The sequence below is a fragment of the Pararge aegeria genome, chromosome Z, assembly GCF_905163445.1.
Source record: "Pararge aegeria chromosome Z, ilParAegt1.1, whole genome shotgun sequence".
Classification (NCBI taxonomy): domain Eukaryota; kingdom Metazoa; phylum Arthropoda; class Insecta; order Lepidoptera; family Nymphalidae; genus Pararge; species Pararge aegeria.
This window is the reverse complement of record NC_053208.1, coordinates 14,322,170-14,346,941: the sequence shown is the minus strand read 5'-3', so window position 1 is coordinate 14,346,941 and position 24,772 is coordinate 14,322,170. Positions and strand designations below refer to the sequence as shown.

Here is a 24,772-nt window from a genome sequence, read left to right as displayed (position 1 = left end):
AAGAATATGTGTAAAAAGTTTCATGAAGATCGGTTTAGTAGTTTTCGCGTGAAAGCGTAACAAACAAACTTACATTCACATTTATAATATTAGTAGGGATTATTTATTGATATTATGGCCCAATGAAGAACGCATACCTTAAGCCACCGATACTCGGTCGGGCTTAAATTCTCTATATTTTTCGACCTCCCTGGCGCAGCGGTGAGCACTGTTTTCAGTCAGAGTTCCTGGGCCAGCAGGGGAAAATTGGAAATTTACATTTTCTAAATTTTCGCTGGTCTGCTCGGGTGGGACGCTTAAGACGTGTCTATTAACCACGCTAAGTGATGCTAAGCTAATCAAACTCGCGATCGGTTTCTAAACAATATCGTACCGGATATTGAGTACAAACCGATTACGAGTATAAGTTTAACAAGTCAAAGTCAAAAACATTTTTATTCAAGTAGGCACTTATGATGCGTGTATTATACAATAGTACAATAAAACTGCTATTCCCCTAACCAAGTTGGCATGTTACCATCTTAAACTGTATAATCACTTATAAACTGATAAGATTGCAGTGAAATTGTAACTTATAGTGAATTTTAAAAAAATCTGCTCAATAATTCGCTTGTTTGCGACATTCCAAAATGTAAAATTTTAACTTTGTTAAAAATATTTTCATAACGAACAGAGTTCTGCTATAGCATTACATTTTCTCTTCCGCCTTTAGGTATCTATTCTTACATCTTCAAGAAATGTCCTTTGCTAAACTTGTTATAAGTTTTATAATTAACTTAATTATAATCAACGCTTTTTTTAGTTAGTTATTACACTGAGCGAATTATCAATTTAAATAGGCACGTAAGTTTGAGGTCATTTCCAAAATTGGTGGCACTTATACATTGTTATGTTATTCTAAAGTTATATCGTAACTGTTCAAGTCAATTAGGTTGCTATAAACACCGACTTTCGAAAATCACTTACACAAATGTTTCATAAAAAAGCTAATCATGTTTTCTCCATTAACTTGTAACATCTTGTCCCCTCGAAGCTATAAGCTTCTTAAGGTAAGTATTTATAAACTTTTCAAATAAAGATACCTACTGCTTGGAAAAGTTGTGAAGCGAGATTCTTTGACAGACTCAAACTTTTTTTCTCGCTAATGTTATTACACTTCGCCATTCCGTCGTACCTACGAGTAGCAACACGCACTTATCAAATTAAATACGGTGAAAATTTTAGTTACGGTGATGTAGCTAGAATTTTCTAGAATTTTTACGAAATTTATAACCGTCTCATTTCTTTAATTAAACCATGTTACTATGTAGCTCAAAACCTCCTTACCCATACCACCAACTAGCCTAAGGTAGGTTAATAGTTATTATTGAATGCAATATCAAATATTTAGATTGGTGAAGCGAGTGTCAAGGTAAGTATAAATATTATTAGATAATTTCTGTAGTGGTGAATATGTACGATAAAACTCGTAATAATTTATATTGAGACCGTTATAATTACTGTCTCAATGGAAATTCTTACGAGTTTTACAGTACATGTTAACCACTGCTAATAACATTGTCAATTTAATAAAGTGTGCCAAATAAAGTGTAGATGGCGCTACTTGTATTAATTAACATTATATTTGATAATATTCTAACAATATAAATAACAAAAATGTCAGTTCCTTTGGATAACTATGAAGTTTGTTGGTTCAGTTCAATCATGATTCTGAACCTGGTTTTGAGTTCCGAGTTGACGGAAAATTGTTATCTTTGGTCTAACAGTAGCAGAGTTATTTGTGAAAGAGCTCGGAGATATGTTCTATGCAGGGCCTGCGAAGTGTTGCTCCGTTAAATAAGATACCCGGGTGTATCAGAGAGTTCGTTAAGCTGTTACCGGTTATTAGCACTAAAATTTAATAGCTCCCGTGGAAAACCTGTCGAATGTTAACGGCGAATCGAGCAATTAAAAAAAAAAAAGTATATAAAAATTTACTACGAGTCCAATACACACATCGTCACCTAATCCCAAAGTAATCGTAGCTTGTGTTATGGTACTGAAATAATGAATATTTTTATGAATAATATACGTAATTTCTTTTAAATGAATACAGAGACACTGAAAAATATTTATGTTCATCACACAAACATTTTCCAGTAGTGGGAATCCACAGCCTTGGACTCAGGAAACAGGGTCGCTACCTACAGCGACAATCGGCTGTCAAATATTGTTACATGAGAGAGGAAACTATGTGAACACTACGTTTAAACAGTCTTCCTTTCTAAGCACAATATATTTTCTGTCAAGGCGAATCACAGCAATATAACATTGTTACGTTTTGTGTAACATTAGGTAAGAAAAATAATGTAGGCGTAATTTCAGCCTAGAAAGAAACAATAGTCAAATCACAGTAACCAAGACATTGCGTATTATTTGTACAAGGCGCAAAACTTCCATATTTACAATGATAGTGTTGTGTATTAAAACCACGAGATCCAGATACTGAACTGATTTATTGGTCACTTATACTGACATACCCACATGGTGCAGTCATTACAAAACTACCTACATATTTCATACACATCATTGTCCCCCTCTTATATAAATAATATACATGATCTTATATAAATAATATACATGATGATTACTTAGACTAACATTATGATTATTAGATACACATAATTTTGATTAGTAAGTGATTATACGGTACACAATACGGAATAGGTATACAAATAACACAATTAGATTTCTATCACAGTCTACTAGACATTATAATAACATAATAGAAGCTACTCTTTTCTTTTTATCTTTTTAACACATTCTAGTGCAGCTTCCCGACGCGGACGCATACTATCCTCAGTTTCTTCCAGCCCAGGAAGTTTAGTTTCTTCACATTCCACACTATTAGAAACTAAACCTCCTCCAATATCAGCCAAACCAACTTCCAATTGTTCTGTTTCCACAGGCTTATTAGTCATTGAGCTGGGAGTATCTTCACCAATAGGAGCCACTAGAGCTAGCGAATGCCGAGACTTGCGTTTGTCTGTTAGGATTTGATCGATATGGCGTTTCTGTATCCGGCCATCCTTAGCCTTAACTACATAGGACACAGGACTTTTACGCTCTAGTACTTCACCCTCCGCCCATTTAGAACTATTTCTAGCATAATCCCGTATGAGCACCGCGTCGCCGGGCCGCGCCTCGCGCAACGCGTGCGGCGGCGCGGTGCGGCGCTCGGCCGCCTGCTGCGCGGCGCGCACGCGCTCGGCGGCGTCGGGCCGCAGTAGGTCGAGGCGGCCGCGCAGCCGCCGACCGAACATAGCCACGGCGGGCTCTCGCCCCGTGGTGCTGTGCTCCGTATTTCGATACGTAAAAAGAAATCTACTGAGCGCAGTTAAGTCATCCATTTTCTCAACAACAGCTTTTTTAAGAACTCTTTTTATAGTACGTACCGAATTTTCAGCGGCCCCGTTACTACTAGGGTGATATGGGGCTATGAGGTTATGTTTGATACCGTTTTGTTTAAGATACAAACCGAACTCCGCTGACGACATCGGCGGGCCATTGTCACTTTGTATAATTTTTGGGAGCCCGAACCTAGCGAATAGTTGCCTCAAACGACCTATAACGACTGCTGCGGATATGGTCTGCAACTTTTCGACCTCGATCCATTTGGAATGAGCATCTACGATAACTAAGTAATACGTGTTATTGAACGGTCCCAAGAAGTCGATATTCAAACGCGACCACGGCTCGGCGGGCCAGGGCCACGAGTGCAGCGGCGCGGCGGGCGGCGCGGGGCGCTGCGACACGCACGCCGTGCACTGCGCCGACACGCGCTCAATGTCGGCGTCTAAGCCGTCCCAGTACACATAGTTACGAGCGATTTGTTTCATTTTAACTATACCGGGATGTCCGTCGTGTATCTCTTTTAGTACCATCTGGCGTAACTTTTTAGGAATTATCATTCTATACCCCCAAATTAAACAACCTTGATCGATATATAAATTATCTTTTCTATTAAAATAAGGTTTTTCCAATTCAGATGTAACTTTAGTCGGCCAACCGAACATTACGTAGCCGTAGATTCTACTTAATAAAGGATCTTTCGCGATCTCAGTCTTGATTTCTTTAAAACTGACAGGAAAATTTTCTTGAATAAAATTAAGATAGCTACATCTTTCCGTCTCGCTCTTGACTCGACCGCTAGTCGAGCTCAAGGGGAGTCGAGAGAGCGCATCGGCCTGGCAGTTTTCAATAGACCTAACGAACTCAATTTCGAAATCGTACGCACATAATTTGACCGCGTATCTCTGTAAGCGACTCGCCGCAGTCAACGGGATGCCCCGATTCTTCCCAAATATGTAACTCAGAGCGCGGTGATCGCTGCGCAAAATGAAATGCCGCCCGTATAGGTACTGGTGGTGTTTCGTCACACCGAACACAATGGCGAGCGCTTCCTTATCTATTTGCGCATAGTTGCGCTCCGCGGGCGCGAGCGTGCGGGACGCGCAGCACACCGGCCGCTCGGCGCCGTCCGCGCCGCGCTGCAGCAGCACTGCGCCCAAGCCGTACGGGCTACTGTCGACCGCCAGTATGAGCGGCAGGTTCGGGTCGTAATGCGCCAGCACCGGGGAACTACTCAATACCTTTTTTATCTTAATAAAGGCGTTCATAAACTTTTCATCCCAATTCCACTTTACATTTTTTTTTAAAAGGTTATACATCGGATTTAAAATATCACTCATATTTTTACAAAACTTTGCATAAAAGTTAACTAAGCCCATGAAGCTTTTTAATTGTGATACATTAGTTGGAGGCGGTGCTGCAACAATAGCTTCAATTTTTTTATCGTCTGTATGCAAACCGAATTTATCTATTTTATAGCCCAAATAAGTAACGCTGTCTTTAAAAAATTTACATTTAGACCAATTTATTCTTAAACCATTTTCTTTCAGTCGTTGTAACACCGCCTTTAAATTACTTAAATGTGTGCTTTTATCTTTACCCGTTACACAAATATCGTCAGCAAATACTGCCGTTGAGGGCAATCCGCTCAACGTTTCTTCCATAATTTTCTGAAAATTTTCAGGTATACATTTGATGCCAAAAGGAACGCGCCTATAAACAAAAGTGCCCATGTGAGTCGTGATTGCCGTCATCGGTTGTGATTCGTCTTCTAGAACACACTGCTGAAAAGCATTAGACAGATCGAGCTTAGTGTACTGCTCACCTCCACCCAGTGCGGCGAATAGGTCCTCGATCCGAGGCAGCGGGTAATGAAAATCTTTAAGACGCGGATTTAAAGTGATTTTATAATCACCACAAATACGAATCGAACCATTTGATTTGACAACCGGGACTATAGGTGTCCCGTAGTCAGATCTGTCTACTTTGTAAATAACACCCTCCCGCTGTAAGCGGTCGAGTTCGCGCGCAACCGGCTCCCGAAGTGCTAGCGGCAGCGCACGCGCCTTAACAAACACAGGCGTGTCGTCTTTTAAACGCAAACGGAATCGCGATTTAAAAGTGCCTAGCCCCTCCGCAAACACTTCGGGATATTCCTCTTTTAGGCTAAGAGCAATAGAGTCTTCACTACACAAATTATGACATTGAATAACAGATAACTTTAATTCTTTTATCCAAGCTCTGCCCATGAGAGGAGGGCCCCCATTTGGTACAACGTGCAACTTTAATTTGGCAGATTTGGTACCGCATACCACATCGACTAAAATGTAACCGATCGTCTCTATAATATCACCAGTGTAAGACTTTAATATTAAAGTTTTACTTTGAATGGGAAAAATACTAAAGAATTTGTTGTAGTATTGTTGCGATATGGCTGAAATTTTGCTGCCCGTATCAATTTCAAATTTGTGGCTTGCGTTGTTAATATTCAAAAGAGCATAATAGGGGCCCTCATCTCCACCGCTAATTATATTATAAAAGTGACAATCATTCTCGCTTTCGGAACTGGAATTATTAAAATAAATCTGACCTCTATTTTGTTTTACTCTCGCACTCACTTCACTTCTTTTTTGCATTTCACACATTGCCTTTAAATGGCCTTTTTGGCCGCACAAATCACATGAATGATATCGATAGCGACACCTCCCCGGATGACCCTTGCCGCAGCGCGCACAGGCCCGACGGCCCGCCACGCCGTTGCCGCTGCCGCCGCCCGCCACCTGCGAGCCGCGCACGGGGCCCACCCGGTGTAGGCCGTCGTCGTTGAACGCGCCGTCCGAGAGTGCGCGCGCGCCCGGAGCGACCGTAGCGCATGCCGTGGTCGCATGCCGCTCCGCCGCCTCCAGCGCCAACGCTAACTCCACCGCGCGACGATAATCAATATTCTTTTCCGCAAAAAGCCTCGAACGCATCTCCTCGCTGATTAATCCCGAGACAAACTGATCTCTTAGATTAATTTCAAGCTGTGCCCCGAAACTGCACGTCTTAGCAAGATGTTTTAAATTCTGTAGGTAAACTTTACCGAGTGGCATTGTTATTTTAACAATTTAACGTGGATTTCCGAATTATTAGACACTCGTCGCCAATGTTGTGTATTAAAACCACGAGATCCAGATACTGAACTGATTTATTGGTCACTTATACTGACATACCCACATGGTGCAGTCATTACAAAACTACCTACATATTTCATACACATCAGATAGCTAAACGATTAATACAGACGAACCAAATGAAATAAAACATTAAAAAATATTTTACCAATTAAAATTCTGTTCAATGATTGTGTAAGGAAATTTTACAAATTAAAAAAAAAAAAAATTTCTATTGTTATACATTTTTCCGGAGCACAGATGGCGCTTGCCGCTTGGTGCTAATGTTTCAAAAATAGAACACTCGACGTTAGGCAATGATACATATTAGTATAGCCGAGAATAATTTTAGAAAAGTTTGCACGTGGGTTTCTAGCCGGCAGTACGCATCTAGCTCAAATTTATCATCAAATGCTTAAAGGTAAATACGCTTTAACAGTAAATCTATGTAACTCATGATCAATAATTTTGAAACAATTAAATTCAATAAATACAGCAAATAATTAATTTTAATTCTTGTGAAGTGTCCTATTTATTATGTTAGTAAAATTACTAGTCTGGTGCTTCTATCAAATGATTCTATGATCGATTAAGATGACAGTACAGTTTAAGTAGCCGCAAAGAGCAAAAAATAAGTTAAAAGGTAAAGATTAATAATGGATTTTCTTTTAGTAAATCAATATGGCAAACCTCTTTTCGAATTTGTGGTGGATTGGTCACTATTATTGTTAAATTGTTTACGTTAAATTCGTGTACAATCATTTGTAATAATCGTCTTATTAAATTATGTAAACACAAATCGGCAGATAGGTAATTAAACTGGGACTTTTTTAGACATGTCGTTAAAGTTATTTTCTGAAATAAGCAGTTGTGAGGGTTGTGATCTTATATTTAGGAAGTCTCGAGTTCGACGCCCGGCAAGAGCAATTTGGGAATCTTTGGTCTGGTGGAAGACTCCAGCCGTTGCTAGTAATGCGATTTAACGTTACATTTTCGTCGTTACGATATCGCGTAGAAACGGATCAGGCGTAGGTAACTAATAATTATTGGTCTAACCAGGTTGCTCTTCTATTAATTTCAAATGACAATGTGACATGGTGATAACAAAAGAGAACACCCAGCTTAGTTCTTCGAACATCGGGCTTCTTCTTAGACCAGAACGCGATTGGACCACCGTAGCTTTAGTTTTAAGTATACGAATATGGTTATCGTCATCATCTTACTATCTTGTACACATTTTCCCGCATGTCAGCATCAAAAATGTCATCTTATTAAAGATGCATGCTTAATAAAGGGCCTAATTGAATAACGATATTTTTGACTTTGACTTTGAATAAGGATTGAATATAAAAGCAAAACCAATAAAGGGTAAGCTGCTATCTTAGGCTGCATAATCACCTACCTTTAGGTAAGATTGCGATCTAAGGCTAACTTGTAGTGTTATAAAAGTAATTTCAAATAAGTTAAGACTTGGCAGAACTGATTTCACATAATGGAATGGACTATGAATTTTCACAATAGTAGATGAATAGTCATATTAAAATTCTCGAACCCTGCCAATGTTCTTTTCAATTGTACTCCATACACCTCTTAATTCTAGCTAGTTATATTCAGATTACCTTACAAGCTTTGAACTTTTGAAGCACCTTTCCAAAACTCTCACGCCTGACCTCGCCTAAATTGGGTCTCCATAGTACATCTTAATTGCAAGCAAAATGCAATTTGTGCCGTTATTTTTCGCACCTCTTCGTACAAGCACTGGCAAATTTACACCACGGAGTGTGTTGCGATTAGAATGTAAAAGAAATTCGGGGCTCGGTTATTTTTTATTAGTTTTTAAAACATGCTCTAATTAATCAAAATTCAAAATTAGAATATATATTTTTATTTCAAGTAGTAGGTACTTTTATATATTATTACGTAGGTACGAGTCATTTGAACCATAGAAATTAGAACTATGATTAGGTACGTAATATTTTTGTGCGTAATTTATGATATATTTTTAACAAAATTCATCACTTAGATTAATAGTTGTAGACTGATAGGACAACTAACTACTATTAAGTTCGTAAAAAGATCTCGACTCTACATTAAATTTGCAATCCAACGCGGACGAAGTTTCAGGGATCATCTTTTATTAAATAAGAAAGACGAGCAGTCCGACTATAACTTCCAAACAATCTGAACTAGATAAGTATTTTATTCGTGACAATTTGACATGGAATTTAATCGCGTATTGTTCTTGCTGTTTTGTGATTTTTTCTACATGTTGCGATATAATTATTTGTATATTAACTGCAATTGCAATAACAAATTACGTTTATCTCAGTAAAAACTTGTGATTAAGTGAACATATTAAAGGTATTGCTTGCTCGATAAAATTACAGCAGGACACCATTTAAAGAGCTCAATATTTAATTTAATACGTAATTCGGCAAGAAAAGAACTGAAAATACTTTCTTGCTTTCTTTTAGAATTTGCATTTATGAAAACTCGTCTGAAATATTCTGCTGAATTTTGCAGAATTCGTCTCACCAGACGACAAAATTTCTTAAAAAATTAATAAAGTAACAGTGCAGGATCCAACAATCAACGTCTATTCTTATTTCACTATATACATTATATTATTTTCTGAAGCTTTATTTTCCACGTGCCCTGAAACGGGTGCAATACCAAATATTTTCTGAATTGTGGCCTATGCCTCGAGATGCATTGAGTATTTACTAACTGTTTACGAGTCGAATAATTTTAATGATATTTTGACGACTATTACCACTAGTTACAATGTAAAAGCTCAGTTATCTAAATTGGAGCAGCAAGGAAGCTCTCAGATCTAAATCCCTCTTTCCTACAAGAGACGTAGTCTTCGCCCAGCAATAGGGCATTAATGAGCTGAGGATGTTGGTTATTGCTTATGGACTGGTATGTGTCTAGATACATAGCCACGTATTCGTAACTCCTGACATTTAGCGCACTGGAAATGTTCAGTGCTAATTTTAACACGGGCAATAGCGCGGTCGATGTTGTGCTCAATCGTAATTTGCGTTTAGGAGCCGGTTGATGAAATAAACATGAGACCCATCCATGCCTGCGGAGAAAACAGTATTGTGGCGAGTTTGTGATGCTAATGAAACATTTCAAAATGACCATTGCGAATGTCGTGTGTAATATGTGCACATGCTTAAATAGGTCTTTATAGTTTAGTCAGTAATAAAGATATATGGATCTGATGAAATATATAAGTTTTTAAACCAATTTTGCAACAAAACGGCTCGTTATATTAGATTTTTATTCAAATAAAAGTTGTAAAGGAAAAAATTCGTTGCATTTCTCTTGTTAGTCAAAGGGACTGAAATACTGTCGGGGAAATATGCAATTTAAACTCAGTGACAAGATTTTAATTCAAAATCTAGCGGGCTGAAATTTGGGGGAAATATGGGTTTATTTTATTCCTTTATTAGCATTTGCCACTTACTTGATCCACAACACTATATGATAAAACATCTATTTATCAAAATAGTTTTCGGAGTGTATAGCTATAAAATATAATAAACACTCAAAATCTCTACCTACACACTTAGCCCTTTTTGCCAACACACTAACACTTTTGCCTTCATTTTCTTCATCTTTAGAAGACGTAGTAAAAATTGAAGAGACCATAGAAAATCATAGACCTTAGGGTTGTTAGTGTTGCTATTTTTTAAAAATGTTTTGTACCTATTGTTAGTTTATAAGAAAGGGATACCACAGTGTTCATCGTAGTAGGAACCTTTGTTTCACAACTTTTTTCTGGGATCTATAGTTAAGAATTGGCTGTATTAAGTTTTTATAAAGAAAAATCAAAATCACATCGATTACATTGACTGTGTGTACAATAAAGCTTAAGAGAATCATCACCTATCTACACGCACTCACATGCATGTGTAAATGAGTTTAGTATCCTAGTTTCATATTACGCCGTGATACATGCCCTTTATGTGATTTAAGTAATAATTATCTGAATTCGATAAGGGATACCAAGATTACTGCATGCATGAGACTTGAGCCTGCTATTAAACTGGAATTAAATAAATTTGATTTACACAGATGTCTCGAGTCTACGAAGAATTTGATCCAGCCTTCGCCTCTGTATGCAGTGATGTTACAGTTTACTCCAATAACAAAGGGTTCTTCAAAAGCCTTGCGGAGGAAATTGTTTCACTAGCTGAAGTCGATGGGTGGTTGCAGACGTTTGAAGATATTGAAGATGAGAAAAAGGTTACAATGGTCATGGAAAATAATACAGTAAGTAATTTAAAATTGAGGTATTCCAGCTGAATTGTCGTTTATAAAAATCTCAACGTACGAGAAGTTTGTCTAATTCTATACAGATTTATATTTATCTTAATATTCTGCCCCATTCGCAAATTGGTTTTATCTTCATAATGCATGCTAATAAACTAAAGTAAAATTATATTACCTATTTACCTATGACTAAATTTAAGTCTCAGTAGTGAAGTGCGAACTTGTGAGAATAAATTGCTTTAGCCTGAGTTATTCACAAAGGATCTTGGAATATGATTTTAGTTCTGAACTTGCTTTCAGGTAATAATTTTAAAAGATTTTATTCATTAAGCATAGCTAATACATTCGTGAATAAAATAAACATCAGTATAATTGTTTTCTTCTTACACAATATATTTTACGCACGCGGCTTTTCCTGCATTTATCTTTGTTTTGTATGGCCATCTCCACTTTTTGCGTTTCCCTTTAAGCGGTGCTACGATCTTGTCGAATGGTTTCGTCAAGATCGTAGCACCGGTTGAGCTCATGACAAATAAACAAACAAAAGTTCGCATTTATAACAGTAGGCAGGGTTATTTATTGTTTTAAATATATCTATATTAGCATGCCACTACTGGGCAAAGACCTTCTCTCTCATAGGAGCTTGTTGTTTAGATCACTTTATATGATATAACCTTATTAGTACTACAACCTATCACTGAACTCTTCTCTATAATTCCAGATCGCCTAATTGTAATGTTATTATTATTTGAAGAATGTTACGGACCTGCAAAGCAACACCCTCAGCTTGTTTTAGATCGCAATTTTTGTTAACTTTTAAAAGCTTGTGCTATGATATTTGACTCTGTGACATCATACTATTCTACTTAAAGCATGTGTATGTGTTTTGCTTCCTTTAATGACTATATATAAATACTAATTATAGAAGGACCTAGATTATTGTGTAATATAATCTGTCAGTTACATGACGTGAATTGTTTAATTGTCTAGATAAATGCATTGTAAGCGATATCAGGGCACTAGTTTAATTAAAATGTAACAAGTTCCTTGAATTAAAAGAAATGTTGAGATTTAAGTAACAGTAGGGAGTTTTTTTAAAGCGGTAATAGCCGAGTGGTTAGAGCTGCAGTCTCTTTTTCGGGGTGATTGAGTTCGATCCCCGCACGCAACTTTAACTTTTCGGAGTTATATGCGTTTTAAATTTAAAGAATTTAAATATTATCACTTGCTTTAACGGTGAAGGAAAACGTTATGAGAGCCTGAGAGTTCACCATAACGCGAACGTTCTCAAAGGAGTGTGAAGTCCACTAATCTGCACTCTGACCAGCATGGTGTTTTTCACAGACGGACAGAGTTAGTCTACATCTGTAATGGCATGCTGAATAAGCACATAATATGCAAATAAATTTTTTTTCGAATTTCGAAGTCCACGTCCAGTACCCATAGTTACTAATTATCGAGACATTTCGATTTTATTAAACGGCATCATTAGCCTACCCATTTACTAGTGAAGACAGTTATGGATACGAAAAAAATATATTGTTATATTTCGAATAATCGAATAATTCAACGTGTTAGATCAGAATAAACAGCAATAATACTTGTATTAGCAGAAATTTATTTAACAAAGAAAGATAAACAGCCTCACCAAAAGCAAATGTGAAATAATATTTGTCCATATTTTAAGTAAAGAATACGTAACTGGTTATGAAAGAGTAGTTTTATCGAGACAAAGGACAAAATAATTTTTAATATGTATCCTGCGTCCCCTAATAGAATAGATTAGGTCATAGAACAAAATATTTAAATATCTATGTAATAAATATTATTCACATTACTGACCGTAATAAATAAAAACTATCAGATTATTATCTTTTAGATAGTTTTTGTCTGGCAAAGTTTTTGTTTGCAGGTAATGAATGCGTTAAATGAAGTCCTTTCAAGAATTCAGCCATTGTTCCGTGGAAAGGACGCTAGGATATCGCACGAAAGGAGGCTAGCTGCACAAGCTAGCCTGAACGAGGGAGACTTAGCGAAGAGCTTAGCATTGGCCAGCCAAGCTGTGCTTCGGGCTCCTATGACTGGTCATTATATAGTTATCCATGTTGTTAAAGTTGTGTTGTTGTTATTAAAGTTATCATTGTCATACATAACTATACTATATATATTGAAGTATGATAAGGATAAATTTAATCATTTTATGTATATATTAAGAGATAGTTATAGTAATAGAACAATATGTTAACATCGGCCTGGGCAAAATCATCATCATCATCTTCTTCATCACATCAACCTATTATCGGCCCACTACAGCGCACGGAACTCCTCCCACAATTGTGCTTCGTGGACTGGTCAAACTAACAAACTATAATTTCATTGCACTGTACTGTACAATCGGAACCGGCAGACCTTGTCCTGCCCCTAAAATCATTTTACAAACGAATCCTGGAATCTGGTTGCAGCGATATAGACGTGTAATAATTATAAAACTAATCCAGCCAGAGATCCACACACAAACACACATAAAACTAAAATGTATAGGTGACAGACTACATTATGGAATTATTGCTCGCACTGCGGAGAAAGGTCCGATTCGGATAAATTAAGTAGGAATTAAAATCAATCTTGCTCATGAAACTATTGATTCGCATAAGGATTTATATCATGACATGATACGAATGTCATAAATTGCGCTCGAGTATCTACTAACGTGTGACTAATTTGAACGTAAAACCGCGCGGACTTTTTTATTCAATAGGTATAAATATTGTAGTATATTATTTTTATCTATCATCAATCACTTTCGCCTGTAAAGTTCCCAGACAGCATAATTTTTTCCTTCATTTTTAACAATCATCGCCATATTTCAACCAATTTTTAACAGAGAACTCGGGCCAGGAATTAAAACCGTATGAAAATCCATTAGGTAATTTTTTGAGTTCATTTACACTCACACAGATAGAAGCGGCAAAGGATTTTATATTAAATTATGTTGTGAAAATGATAGTGGTATATTTTAATATTAAACATTCAAATAAATTAAAATATTCTACTACTAGCTTAGAAATCTATACTTGTTGCGAAAGTTTGTGAGTAAGGATGGATGGATTGACATGTTTTAAGTAATCATTATTACCTACAAAAAAGTCTGAGAGGCTAAATGCCTAATTGTTAGGACACAATAACCGCTTTTTGTTATAATTTGTCAATCAAAACACGGGTACAATCTTAAGATGGTGACGTTCCTATCAGATCCAAATAAATAATAATTTCTATTTAAAATATTCCTATCTTTTAGACGTTACTACGGGTATAGAAATGCTAAAAGAAATTAAATCCGATAATAACCGATTTGATGCAGACGAAGTTGCGCGGGTTAGCTAGTAAATAAATAAAGTTACGGTGCGATTCGTAATGGTTTACTAATGACTTTTAACCCATATTAGACCAAAATCGAAAAAAAAATTACATCTAGAGATTTTAGCCCGTAACGTTAGCCAATAACTTTTCATAAAATTGGATATCCATCCTTCTGTCCGAACACTTCTTCCAACTTTTCAAATAGGTTACATCTAACAATGTGTATTTAACCTTGTAATTAAAAGTCTTTGGTAAGGTTTTCATTATTTTTGTATTGGTAAAGTATTGTTTATAAATATCTTGTAGGAATCGAGGAAATCATTGACACTGGAGTATCGCTAGCGCTGGCACTTTGGCTTCGTTCGGAAATACTTTTACGCTCCAATCGTCCTACAGCCGCTTTAGAAGATTTAAAATTAGCTTTGAAAGAAAGACTACCCGCCCGGATGAGATCCGAGTATTATTGGAGGATGGGACACTGTTATAAAGGTAGTACTAGAATTATTTTATTTACTTGATGATGAATACCTAATAATTTTTTTTTCAGTATTTCTTTAATAAATCATTAAAAAGACAGGATAAAAAAACCGACTTACACTTTTTAGGATAGGTTCAATTTGCTGACCTTCTGTGTCATTAATGACATATTGCAAAGTCTCTAACCGAAACTTTATAATCAATATAATACTGAAAGATATACTATATTTTTTAATCACGTAAATCAAAAATACTTATTGTACCTACATACGTAAAATACGCTTCGAAAAACTTCTTATAAATTTACTCCTGCTGAAAAGAAATACCCGGAAATCTTTACGTTTTCGGGTCAGCTTTGTTTCATAAGAGAGTCATAAGTCCAATGGATACTCTGCTAATTTAACACTCAATTTAAAATATGTTTATTTTAAAGGGACCCTGAATTTGGTCGTGTAAAGAAATTATTTGTTGAAAACTTGATTTTGATTATTTATAGTAAAAGTAGAAGTAGGTATAGACTTTCCAAAATGTGCGAGTAACTCGTATACATACGATTAAATGGGACGATAACAATACGTTCTTTCAATATTGTATTGTAGTAGCTACGAAATGTAAACCACATTTCGTAGCTACCTGGTTACTATCAATCCGTGCACCATAATATTTATTACACACGTACATTCTGTGCGCCAGTCGATGACTCGTCATAGATATTACTCGTATGTCATGGACACAACGCGGCGCGGCATTCCTACCATTCAGTTAACGCCGACGGGTTAGTAACTAGCTCCATCTATTCGAAATGTAACACGGCCAAAGTATTTGCGTGAACCTACCTACACTGAAATACGATGTGGACGCGTTACACTGTTTGGCAAAGTTTATGATTACTCAAGCGGGCTACTGAATTTTCAAATCAGTTATGATTTTTTTCCAATAAATTAGCTAGCAAAAACAAATCTTCAGCTTACAAAACTATTCAATGTTAGTTGTTTGTCAGTGTAAAATTTCAAAGGGTTAAAGTAATGTGACACCATTGATATTTTTCCTGTTTTTCATTTTGTAATTTTTTTTTAAAGCAAAAGTGACGTTTGACACCCAAAATCGCGAGATTTACGCATGTCGCAAGCCTGTTGTGATACGTCATCAACCTGCCGGTTACAGTTTAAGGCAGTTATCTGACTCTGATCAGTTTACGCGGCATCGCATCGGAACTCTAAATCTCTTGGCGGCACGTCTTTGCCAACTCTTTTTTCTAGGTACCACTTTCGCTCAGTATTAACATTAAAATTGCAACTCTGCAGAAATAACCCAATCCAATGCATTCTTAGCATGGAGTGTGGTTCACCATTCTTGTCTAGCTTAGTACAAAGCTTGAGATTTATATTCAATGGTATGAAAAAAAAAATTATCACTCATTAAACCTTTTTATTTCATTGGATTACCGACGATATTTGGTAGACATGATGACGCTTACAGTCAATCTTTTTTTACTCCACACTCACACCCATATAGTTCCGTCGTAATTATATTATATCCTCCAGTCCATATATATATAAATAAAAACTCAACAAGTATACGACGTGTTTATATACTGTTCGATTTAACAAACAAAATTAATTTAACGCCAAAACACTAATGTTACTTTGTAGTTATAATAATTATATGAAATCGTTAACTATTCATACAATTTATTAAACATACTTGTATACTTGTAGTATGTTTGCTAAATTGTATGAATACCAACGGTAGGTATACAATTTATTTCTGTTATAGAATTTTATAACTGAACTATTCGCGCTTTATATTAAGAGCTGCAACATTGTCATAGGCAAAGTTATATAGTATTGAGGTGTGAATCGAAATCAATTATAGGTATCAAAATTAATAGATTAGATAAAGCAAGATTAAAAATAATACAAGTCCATGACTTGAATCAAATTTTTCTACTTTTAACCTATCACCTAGCCATCCTACAGAGATAGAGCAACGTTCTAGATCAAAAAGTTGGCAGTAATCTTTGTACTTTTCTACTATGAAAGAAGAAAAATCCTTCTAGTATTCATTAGGATGAATATAATATAATATCTTGACGAAAATATGATTCCCGAAAGCAGAATGCAAAACATAGTTGGCAGAACAGGACTACTGCACGCGGGATATAAAGTTTAACTTGGGCCGGGTCCTTTATTAATTTATCGATCACGTAAAATAAAATGTAATTTTTTATATCATTAAATTGATTATACGCTTTAGTCCTCTACCTCTTTCAATATTAAGAAATAAAGTAATGTATTCGTAATTAGCACTGTGTTATTTCTTTCAGGATCTGGGGAATCAACTCGAGCGAAGGTCTCTTATGAATTAGCTGGAAGACTTTTAGGAAACAATGAACAAGCCAAAGCACAGCTGGCTAAGGATATTGATTCTCTTCATTATGAAACTAAAGCCAAACATATCAACAAGCAAGGTACTAACGCAAAAAAGGAATTAAAACGAAGTGAGTACGTTTGTTTAGATTTAAAGTGAACTCATTTCTTATTTTTTAGACGTATGTGTGACTGGTGGAGTGAAACAAAATTTGCCAGTTCTCTCTAAGATGATTAAAATTATTGAAGAAAAAGACAAGGTAAGTAACCAACTCCCTTCAATATGATCGTGATGTAATGCACTGTGTGATCCAATGAAATTGTTTCTAGAAAACTTGGATTACGCTACGAAGTTGTTCGAAATGCACTGTTTATCCAAGGCAATTTTCGAAACCTCCATTATCTGGTTATGTTTAGAAATTTGTAGAGTTAAAGTGTACTTATACTTCTTCAACTTTTACCAATTTATAATCTGTGGGTTCGATTCCCACAACTGTCAAATGTTTGTGTGATGAGCATGAAATGTGTTTCAGTGTCTGGGTGTTTATATGTATATTCTAAGTACCCATAACACAAGCTACGCTTACTTTGGGGCTAGATGGCGATGTGTGTTTTGTCGTAGTAAAAAAAAATACTATTTTTTGTCTCTGTACAATACTAGTAAGTAAACACAAACATTGGCAAATTTCTTAGTTTTAAATTACTTATGAGAACTGGTAGGATTTGATGGTGGTAAGGTATCTATCACAGCTGGAATGTTTTTTCAATTAGGCCAAGGTCCTCCTTTCCATCTATTGCTTTATTTTTTTTATTTTGTTACGAATTTTAACTATAAACATTTTCTCCCAAGGCTATAATACAATTTTAATAAAAATAAAAATAAAGCTGCGGACATATTACCTTCAGACCGGTATCTAAAACAGGTATATAAAATAGCAATTATAGATAAACCTTTAAAGCGAAGGTCACAATGCTGCCAACTTGCGTACAAGCGGCGTCCAAATTTGCGTCTTACGTGCATCTAATCACAAGGCTCGAACGCGAGATTCTTGTGATTGTTTGTACCATGGTCGCAATCTTCCAGAGAACCAGGTTGTATGTCGCGACATTACCTTGATATATTAAGAGTGTTTCAACATGGGTTTCCTGGGATACCGACAGAAGTAGGCTCCTTATAAATACTCTCATGTAAATAATAAAATATGGCGTACGTAGGTCATCGTCTAACTATCATTAATGTCACTTACACTAATTAATTATCGGGCATGTTGTATCCACTAAGTATATTAATTTTTTTAAAACCTATCTATTTATTTTCTTATATTATCCAGGGACGATTTGCTATTGCAGACGAAAATATAAAAATTGGAGATATCCTATTAGTAGATAAACCTTATGCAGCGTGTCTGCTTTCAGACTACTATGGATCCCATTGTCTTCATTGTTTTAAGAGGTAAGTTACGGTATTTTTATTGCTAAATGTTTTGGGTTTGATTATTATTTCAGTCGTTAATAAACTTATAGCATTGATTACATTTCATTACAGATTAGATAATTGTGACGACGGAGCTCCTGTGTGGTGTCCAAATTGTTCAGGAGTTGCGTTTTGTACGACAAAGTGTAGGGACGCAGCTTTATCTACGTACCATTTATATGAATGTCAGTTTCTTGATCTTTTTATAGGTAACTCAAAGATATAACTTATACTTACTCAACTAGCATGAGTGGTTGCAAGTGTCATGCAGTTATTAGCGTATTTATGATTGAAGTGTTGAAACAAATATTTGTTATTACTACTACTTGAAAGGTCACTCTCTCATTTTATATTTAACTAGCTGTTGCCTGCGAGATCGTCCGCGTTTGTTCTTGTTTTTAAAGCATATTTTAAGTCGTGTATTCATGTACAAACAATCTGGTATAGTTTTTAAAAACCACTTCATAGATTAAGTTTTGTTTGGGTGTAGTCCTTAAATTTTTAAGACTCGCGATAGCTTCTAAATCAAATTCCCGATTGAAATAAATAAAACTGTAGTTTGCTGCTACATAAATACATTTGATGATAAAACAATTTATTTGAATAAGCATACAGCTAGTATCGCTGTATTTGTAAAGAACTTTTATTTTTACCTGCGATCTTATAAAACTTCAGAACACAAGAGATGCTATTGCGAATAACTTAAACTTTGATACTTAGGTATATTCATTCGCAGACTTTTTATAGTTATTATAACTATTTCGGTTTTCTAAACGCTAAATTATTAATTTTATAGGACATATATTTTGCTACTTTGTAATTTTCTACAGAATCCCCATTTTTTTTAAATAAATTATAACTTATGTTACTTCGTGATAGTTAAAAAGTTAGTTGGCTTTCTTAAAAGTTAAATTCGATTATTTTATTATTTGGTACAAACAAACAAAAACATATTTTCTCTGTATAATATTAGAATAGAAAACAACTTAGTCAAGAAGCAAATTATGTCTGTAACTAGGAACAGAACTGACATAGAAAAGATAATACCACAATAAAAATGTTTGCCACTTGTCACAAATTTTCCCTCAATGTTTGTTTGATTTTAGGATCAGGAATGTCCATGCTTAGTCATATTGCGCTGCGTATGGTAACACAAGCTGGTTTGGATACAAGTCAACATATCCATGCAAAATATTTAAGTAATGAACTGAAAACCGTTGAGAGCTCTGTGTTGAATGACATAGAGGGAATGACCAAGAAAAATAAACTGAAAAGCAGAAAAGAAAGACTGAACCGATCAAAGAAAGCATTAAAAGGCTTTGAAGAAAAAAATTCATGTGACGAGCCAATAGAAACAAAAATTGAGGACAAAGCAGCCTACCATGAGAAGTTGGAATTGACAGCAGCTCAAATTTACTCACTTTGCGCTCATTCACTACAAAGAAAGGGTGCAGATTATTTGAAGAGGATAATAATGGGAATATTTCTTAAGGAATGTTTAAAAAAAAGTGACTTTTTTAAAAACTGTAACGAAGACAATATACATGAAGGTAACATATAAAACTTAGTACTTAAAGAATAGAAAGCCGCAACAATTTTTAAAATACTTAAAGTTAAAGCGCGTACTGTAATGAAGACGAACGCAGTTAAGTGGAGACTATAATCGGCTTATTGAGTGATGCCTTCATAAAATTATCACGTAATGTTATTATTGTCATATCCACTCATATTATCTATTTCGGAAACTTCGAGTCGCGAGATGCATCTTAAAAAATGCACCGTTAGCACCAATTATGTAATGATAATCTAATAAACTTAACTGAATTTCCGTATTGAAACACGATAGCCAAGACTAAAAGATTAAATAACGCGATCTAACGAAAAGCGAGAGAACCATACTAAGCCATTTCTAATAAATAATTGTTGTTGTTTCAGCTGAAAAAAACATCTGCGAGTTGCTCGTTCGTAACTTGCAGTTATTGCAGTTTAACGCCCACGAGATCTACGAAACAATCCGCGGCGATCATCAGTTCAGGGGCTCAAAGCCAATATACACTGCAGTGGGTATATATCCCACTGGTGCACTCTTTAATCATGAGTGCTATCCCGCAGTGGCACGGTTAGTAACCACTTGTATAGTATAGCTCCTCTCGGAATCTATGCTAATATTACGTATGTGAGAGTTTGGATAAATGTTCGCTCTAAATCACGTCAGAACGGCTGCAACCTAGAAGAAATTTAGCACAGAAATAAATGATACTCCAGATTAGCACATAAGCGTTTTTATCCCGGTTCCCAAGGGATAGATTTGTTTTTGTTCTTCACAGAGCAAGAGATCGACATGTTTTTTTGCGCAACCTTAGTTCAGGGGTCATAGAATAACATAGGCATACACATCAAAATTTTCACGTGAACGAAGTTGCGGGCGACAACTAGTTTTAGTAACAGCGAAGGCCACCATCTACAACATCGTGTCCAACCTGCGTCCACAGTGGCGTCAAGTAAACTTCATGAGTGCGACAAGACTTGCTCGAACGCGCGCCCTCGTTTGTGGACGCAAACTTAAACGCTGCAGTTAGGCCTTGCCTTATGAATATCTTAGGAACGATGTTACAGATACTTTGACAGGCAAAATATTGTACTACGCGCAATACGACCATTGCGACCTGGAGAGATCGTGTCTGAAAATTATGGCCCCCATTTCCTTATGCGAGGACTCAAAGAGCGCCAACGAATGTTGGCCTGTAGATATTGGTTCCGTTGTGAGTGCGTCGCTTGCAAGGAAAATTGGCCGACCCTCAAGCAAATGGATGCGGAGCCAACCCTATATTTAAGGTAAACACTATCTAAATAACACATACCTATTTTTAGATACAAATTACGAATGCGCGTGTATAACATATTTTCACAAATATAGCAAATTAAATACAGTTTGTTTTATTCGCTCAACCATGTGTATATATTGAATAATAATGGATGAATGTAATGAATAATAATGTAATGTTTGACATATTTTAGATGTCCGAACGAAAATTGTGAGGCAAAATTGAAATCAGGAAAAAACATACCTAATAGATGTGCCAAATGTTTTATTACAATTGACAAAGAGCTATTCAAGATTAAAATGGACAATGTCAATGAATGCCTAGCCCAATATCAGGTAAGGCATTTACGCCTCAAGTGTGTTTTATGTCAGCAACCAATAAGTACCTATTTTCGATAGGCTATAAGTTACAAAAGCGAAGCTGTGATAGGCTAGTGCGAGTTCGGTCTCCGGCACGCACCTCTAACTTTTCAGAGTTAGAGGTGAGAGAATTTATCTTACTGTTATTGTTAGGGCACATTAGCGGGTTTTTTGTTCAAAATTTTTTACATCGCCGGTAGAAACAAAATTGGATTACATTAGTATTGCAGTAAGTAATTCTTATTTAAATAAAGGGTTTATTCATCAAGGGTATATTATTATATAACAATAAATACTTTTTAATTAATTCCAATCGGATTTTTTATTTAAAAATTATCACGAGTTAAAAAAAAAATGGGGTTAAGATTTTTTTTACAAGAATACACAAACTAAAAATATCAGTAAAACTACACCTACATTGAATGCCAAAAGTCTGTCAAATAAACTATTACGGGATGCTTTAAAAACAAAAACATTTAGTACCTACCGGGTATAATGGTCGACATGCTTACAGCAGGGCTATTGTGTATCTCAGTTAACACCGAATTAAGCTAGCCACTGTGAAATTTTACCATCGAATAAGGTCCAAACTATTACTATTCATTACGTCATAATATCCGCTTACCGAGTTGGAATTAAAGCAATGGTAATCTTAGGTTTGAGAATGCAAAATATGGATTCAACAGGTAACTTGGTCGCAACTTTCAGCAGTGGCTAGCTAATCTAGCATAAATTTTCAAATATGAAACCATTATCAACATGCTTAAATCTGTTCAAGTATATTTTGTAAGTAAATACAGGTCCACTTGCACGAACTAGCTATACTTTGCTTATATCAGTCCCTAAGCAACCCATGAAATATATCTTATCAAAAAGTAGCAGCATTAAAAAAAGTAATCTGCCCCAATTTGGTATTTGGTGCGAGTAGTCAAATGATTTAATATGTTACTAATGTACTAGTGCAGGGTGTCCGCATTGTACCTACGTTAACACACGTACACATAAAGTGTTAAATAAATGTTTTATCATTTATAGCCTACTAGCGTACCCAGCTCGCTTCGCCGGGCTAGTTTTGCTTTTTTTTATTAAAACAATTTACATCATTAAATTTTTAATTAAGTCTCAAAATATATTAAATCATTTATTTATCTCCGTATTCATTTTCTTCTATTCTCTTCTCGAGTGGGTGAAGATCATTATCTACATGTACACCCAACAATAGAATATCATCATAGTAAATAAAAGCTGTATTTGACAGTTTGACAGTTCAAAAATAGGAGTGCTCCGATCTTCACCAAACTTTATAGGATTACTTGCCAGGTCAATCCGTAGATTCCCTGAAAGTTTCATTGAAATCGGTCCAGCCGTTTCGGAGCCTATACGGAACATACCCACACACTTTCTCTTTTATATATATAGATAGAAGAAGATAATGGACTGTCCATTGCTGGACTAAAGGCCTCCCCCAATGGAAGGGTTTGCCCATAGTCACCACACTGGGCAAGCGTGCTGGTGATCCTAGTAGATGGTAAAAGTAGTACAGAGGACACTATTGCCTGTTCTCTGTTATATTCGCTTAGTCGCCTCGTACGACATCCGCGGGGAGAGAAGAGTTTGTGACAATTACTGTATGCCATTGCGGAACGTCAAAAATGATTAATAATATATTTTATTTTTATTTAGAATGGAGCAAAGCTAATAGACCAGGAACTTCCGAGCGAAGCTATTCGAACATTATCGGGTGCTGTGGACAGCTTTTATAAAATAGCTCGACCGCCCCACCGAGAAACACACATAGCCCAGGAATCACTGAGATCGTGCTATGCTACCGAAGGGAACGTAAACATCGTGAAAAGCAAAAACGTCGAAAAACAATAATTATAATATCCTCATATGTTATTATATCTAAAATGTATTCAACAATAAATAATTTCCTATGGTTATTTTTACTATATATTTACTAGCTGTCCCCCGCGGTTTTACCCGCATTAACTAATGTATTATGTTGGCAACGCAGAGATCCGATAAGTTCTGGAAGACCTTTTTTTTTTTTTGCAGTTGTAACCATGGCCAAATTAGGACTTTTTACCTTAATGTATGCAAATATATGTGGGTCATAGTAAACCTTATTTTTATATATATTAATTAAAAAAGGATAAAAATATCAACCTCAGTTTATGTACACATTAAGATTGTCTTGATAAACTCACACACTCGCATTTTAATTTTTATTTTTATCGCCGTTAAATGATTCATCAAATATAGCTTATGTTACTTGATCAAATATCTCTCTTATGGTGAAATCATTATTAAAATATGTTCAGTAGTTCTTTGCTTCGATATTATATCATATTTTATTCAAGATGCTCTAAATAAACGAGTCCTCTTTATATTATTTGGATATAAACATAAGACTGGATATAGACCGCTTATATTTTCGGTTATTTCAAAATCGCTGGCAAAAAAGTATCCTATGTCTTTATCCTATGTCGCAAACACGTCTGTGAGCACACAGGGTCCTCCTGAAAACCAGCGCTGCAGCTCGATGCGGCTTCGTGCTGAGGCGGAACCCTATTTGTCCACATGCTTTTTGTTACATATATTTTTGTATACAATTGTAAGAGATTTTGTGGGCAAATATAAATTTCAATATATAATATATTTCAATATATATTTAGCAGATAATGAAATATTAGACAATAGTATATTGAATTCAATTATCTCTATGCAAATTCTTGTCAAGATCGATGTGGCTCTTATGCTATGGGTAACAAATTTCACTTTATCATACCTCGCAGGGATAGTTCAAAGATAGCCTAATAGCCTATACCTGTCCTTAGAATGCACGCTATCTTTGAGTAAATCGTCACGAACAAACCAAGTTTTTGGAGTGTGGATACCGCTCAGTTATCGTTGTTTGAATTGGGTAGTAAAGTAATAATGAGACTACATTATGATATGTACTTTCATAGTATTATAGCAAACGCTCACCGGACATGGCAAGGCATAGCATTTTTTTGCTTGATCAACGTAAATACATACTTAACTTAATGGTACAAAGTTACAAATTTTAATGTTTAAA

General features: G+C 35.7%; 2 protein-coding genes across 2 annotated transcripts; one reads left to right on the top strand and one right to left on the bottom strand.

Moving 5' to 3' along the window:
* Nucleotides 1-2,360: 2,360 nt before the first annotated feature.
* Nucleotides 2,361-6,362, bottom strand: LOC120636578 (uncharacterized protein K02A2.6-like). Its single transcript, XM_039908117.1, has 2 exons — nt 2,834-6,362; nt 2,361-2,365 (listed from the first exon to the last, which is right to left on the bottom strand). Exons 1-2 carry the CDS (start codon nt 6,360-6,362, stop codon nt 2,361-2,363), a joined length of 3,534 nt encoding a protein of 1,177 aa, XP_039764051.1.
* A 531-nt stretch (nt 6,363-6,893) lies between these two features.
* Nucleotides 6,894-23,600, top strand: LOC120636609 (SET and MYND domain-containing protein 4). Its single transcript, XM_039908157.1, has 13 exons — nt 6,894-6,963; nt 10,629-10,826; nt 12,739-12,910; nt 14,493-14,675; nt 16,990-17,133; nt 17,213-17,292; nt 18,364-18,485; nt 18,579-18,715; nt 19,613-20,056; nt 20,442-20,625; nt 21,123-21,341; nt 21,525-21,666; nt 23,374-23,600. The coding sequence occupies exons 2-13, from the start codon at nt 10,629-10,631 to the stop codon at nt 23,566-23,568; spliced, it is 2,220 nt and encodes a 739-aa protein (XP_039764091.1). The 5' UTR covers nt 6,894-6,963; the 3' UTR covers nt 23,569-23,600.
* Nucleotides 23,601-24,772: the final 1,172 nt, after the last annotated feature.